Source organism: Austrofundulus limnaeus, unplaced genomic scaffold (genome assembly GCF_001266775.1).
Source record: "Austrofundulus limnaeus strain Quisiro unplaced genomic scaffold, Austrofundulus_limnaeus-1.0 Scaffold243, whole genome shotgun sequence".
Lineage (NCBI taxonomy): Eukaryota > Metazoa > Chordata > Actinopteri > Cyprinodontiformes > Rivulidae > Austrofundulus > Austrofundulus limnaeus.
Genome location: NW_013952645.1, coordinates 38,643 through 41,910, shown reverse-complemented (window position 1 = coordinate 41,910; position 3,268 = coordinate 38,643). Strand labels below are relative to the sequence as shown.

Sequence of the window (3,268 nt, the reverse complement as noted above, 5' to 3'; positions counted from 1 at the left end):
CAGCATAGCTCCTAGGATCATTGGGACACTCAAACCCCTCCACCACGATAAGGTAGCAGCCCAAGGAGAGGGCTTCATGTTTAGTCAAAGTTAAAAATGAAACATCAAAGTTAAAAATAACCATAACACTCGTGGCCTTCAGTAGAAATGAGTTTGACACCCCTGTGAGACATGTTAAGTTTTACTCACTTGTGTTTTTATCTACCCTCAGTGACTTGTCAGCTTCTCAGTTTTTTCCTCAGCCAGTTTAGCCACGCCCACCCTCACCTGTTTTCACCCTGTGATCAGTTCAGGTGTCTCCAATTCCTCATCAGCCAAGCTCTGTGTATTCAGTCTCCTTAAATCTGCATTGGAGCAGAGCATTGCTGATGTTTATGCTACACGTAGAGGCCACTGTGTCTCTGTTGCCCCTGAGTTCTCATCGAGTTCAAATAAGTTTGTGCTGCCATTTTGTTTTTGTTAAACAAGTTTATATTTTGAAATCATTGAGTCAGTCTGCATTCTGGGTTCAGACCTTCTGTGACCATGTTGCTCTGCATATTTCACACCCTGATTTACAGTAACATGCTTGTGTGTTTAAAGTTATGTGGTAGAGTGAGTTTGGTAACCTTGTCGCGCCACTATAAGGCTGGCCATGCAGTCAGGAACGCTGGTGCCGGCTGCCAGGAAGGTGATGCCCATGATGACATCAGGAATACCAAGAGTGAAGCCGATCACTGTAACCTGAGACAAACAAACAAACAAACAAACAGATGTTTACAGCTTAGTCGTTTGGCAGCAATACAAAAAGCTCATACACCATCCAAATGTGAGCATTTCCCTCTATTTATGTATAGTAAATGAAATGTAGCACATGGTTGGGTATTGAAAGGGTTTATTTCGATACCGGTGCTAAATTGATATTTTCAAAACGGTATCGGTTCCTAAACGGTATTTAAATCGGTACTTTATAAATAAATAAATAAAACGCACACACTCAGACAGAGGTTTATGAAGCAATGACTATTTCTGAGTCAAAGTCAAACTTGAAATTGACCAACATATTAACTTAAAACCATTAATAATTTGTCTTRGCACCAAATATTCTTAAAGCACTTCTTGTAGGTGGAAGTTTCTGCATCTCATTTTGTAAAGTGACACCACAATTTGGACCGTTTTGCTTTCGACATCTCGACTATAATAACTGTTAACTGCAATGGCGCCTGTTCAGCCTCTCTCCATGAACTCGGTTTGATTCACTTTGGGTCGGGTCGGTTCTACTCAGTGTCCGTGTGTCTCCACGCAGTGTGTCCCTCACTCTGTGGGTGTGATAATGTGCGGACCGTCCGCAGCGGCTTCAACTGTTGTGTTAAAAATAAATTAAATAAAATTAAAAAAGCCGTTGTGGTCTTACCGTTTGGACATCACTTTTATCTATTTATTAATTAATTATTGCGGTGCTGTTTAGCTAAGTGCTTGTGTAACTGTGGGCGGACAGTTTGTTGATCTGCTCAGTTTCGTCTCCTTCACCTCTCTCCAGGAAGTGTTTACAAGTTCTGCCTGTCCCAAAAAGGCAGTTTTATTTTACCATGTTGTCGTATTGCGCAGCACGCTCATATTCCTAAACAAATGCACGTCTCTCCAGGAGGAAATTTGCTGTCAGTCAATCCAAGAGTTAATCCACGGGCAGATTTCTGCTGATGTCAAAATCATAGCTGCTGTACTCGCTTCTACCTGAACCACCAGAGAGGAGGTTCTGAGACAGCGCGGCTGTGGAGATGCAATGGGCCAAGACCAAGCCTAGTCAAACCGCGTACAAGAGCGTCCGTGGAGATTGTGTGCAGAGGATGTCACTATTAACAGTGAACACCAGAGCACAAATTAACAGCTTTCTTTGAGGCACTGAAATAAAGCACCGAAATTAGAGTTGTGTTTCGGTCTGTGTACTACCGCTGATGTTCGCCCCGGTGCCATACTGGAACCAAGTTTCGGTACCCAACCCTATGTAGCACATCAAAATCAACCTTTTTTTCATTTAAAATTGATTAACTAAAGCTTCATTAACCATCCAGTTTCTAATAAACGTTACTCGTCGACTCTTAAAAAGGTGGACCGGTGTAGTGCTGACTGACAGCCGTGGGAACCACTCTGATTTTTTTTGAGACCCGTGACCTCGTTGCTGCAGACAAGGAAATAGATACAAACTTTATTGGCACAAATAATGGCTAAAAGTATGCAGCAGCGTGGATACAACCAAGATAAAAGTCAGATTATGTTGACACTTATAACCCTAAAAAGTTGTACTTGTACGTTTTTTCATCTGTGCGACTCCTGTCATGTTAAGTTATATGTGTGTAAAAGCACAGAAGCAGCCGTTTCTCATTTTTCATACCACAGAATGAAAAAGATCAATAACACCCAACCCTTATGACAACATGATTTGCATCTGTTGACGTCTAAATTAGTTACTGATGTAAAAAATAAGAGGTTCCCAGAAAACTGGCCCTGAACCTACCATCCAGACCATGATGTATGAGAAGAAGGCAATCCAGAGGGTGGAGGAGATGAAGGAGATCATGAAGCAGTTCTCCCAGCGAGGTTTGGAGCAGTTGGGGATGGTGAAGTAGAGCAGCAGACACAGAGGCCAAGCCAGGAGCCACTTCAGCTTGTTAAACACTCCGGCTGCATATATAAAGGCCAAGTCGGGATGTTATGATGGGTCAAAGGTCACTGACAGCATAAATACTGTCCTCCATTAAAAAGGACATTTCATGTGCATCTCACAGCTAACAATCCCTATAAAATGAAGAAATGTAGAGCATATCGTGATAAATCCACCTGGGCACTGGAACGGGACAAAGGGTCCCTCTCCATCCTCTTCCTCCTCTTCTTCGTCATTCTCGTTATTTTCATTGTCCTCATTCTCGGTCTCGTTGCCCTCCTCTCCGTCATCGTTGCGGACGCCGACGCACCTCTCGGTCCTGGACAGCCCGTTTTCTATGCCCCGCCTACTGCCTCCTTTTACGGGGATGTCGGACTCGCCGTTGGTCAGAGTCCTGGTGTTAATCAGGCGCTGTCTCTGCACACCACAGAAGAAGAACTTGGTTGGATTCTACACAGGGATGGAAACAGCTTTAACAATGTTAGACACTCGAATGTACAAACTCTTAGTTTAAACATGACTGTCATTGGCTACGTTCACACTGCAGGTCTTAATGCTCAGTTCCGATTTTTTGAAAAAATCCGATCTTTTTGTGTGAACGTTCACATTACATTTTAAATGTGACCT

The 3,268-nt window shown here is 43.1% G+C and overlaps 1 protein-coding gene across 1 annotated transcript in view; it reads right to left on the bottom strand.

Moving 5' to 3' along the window:
• LOC106525820 (sodium/potassium/calcium exchanger 3) overlaps window positions 1–3,268 on the bottom strand; it is a gene marked incomplete at its 5' end in the record, with an annotated part of 19,184 nt that overhangs the window by 12,102 nt on the left and 3,814 nt on the right. Inside the window, 3 exon segments of the mRNA XM_014020163.1 lie at window positions 609–723; window positions 2,495–2,661; window positions 2,818–3,058. Coding sequence (XP_013875617.1) covers window positions 609–723; window positions 2,495–2,661; window positions 2,818–3,058 — 523 coding nt within the window.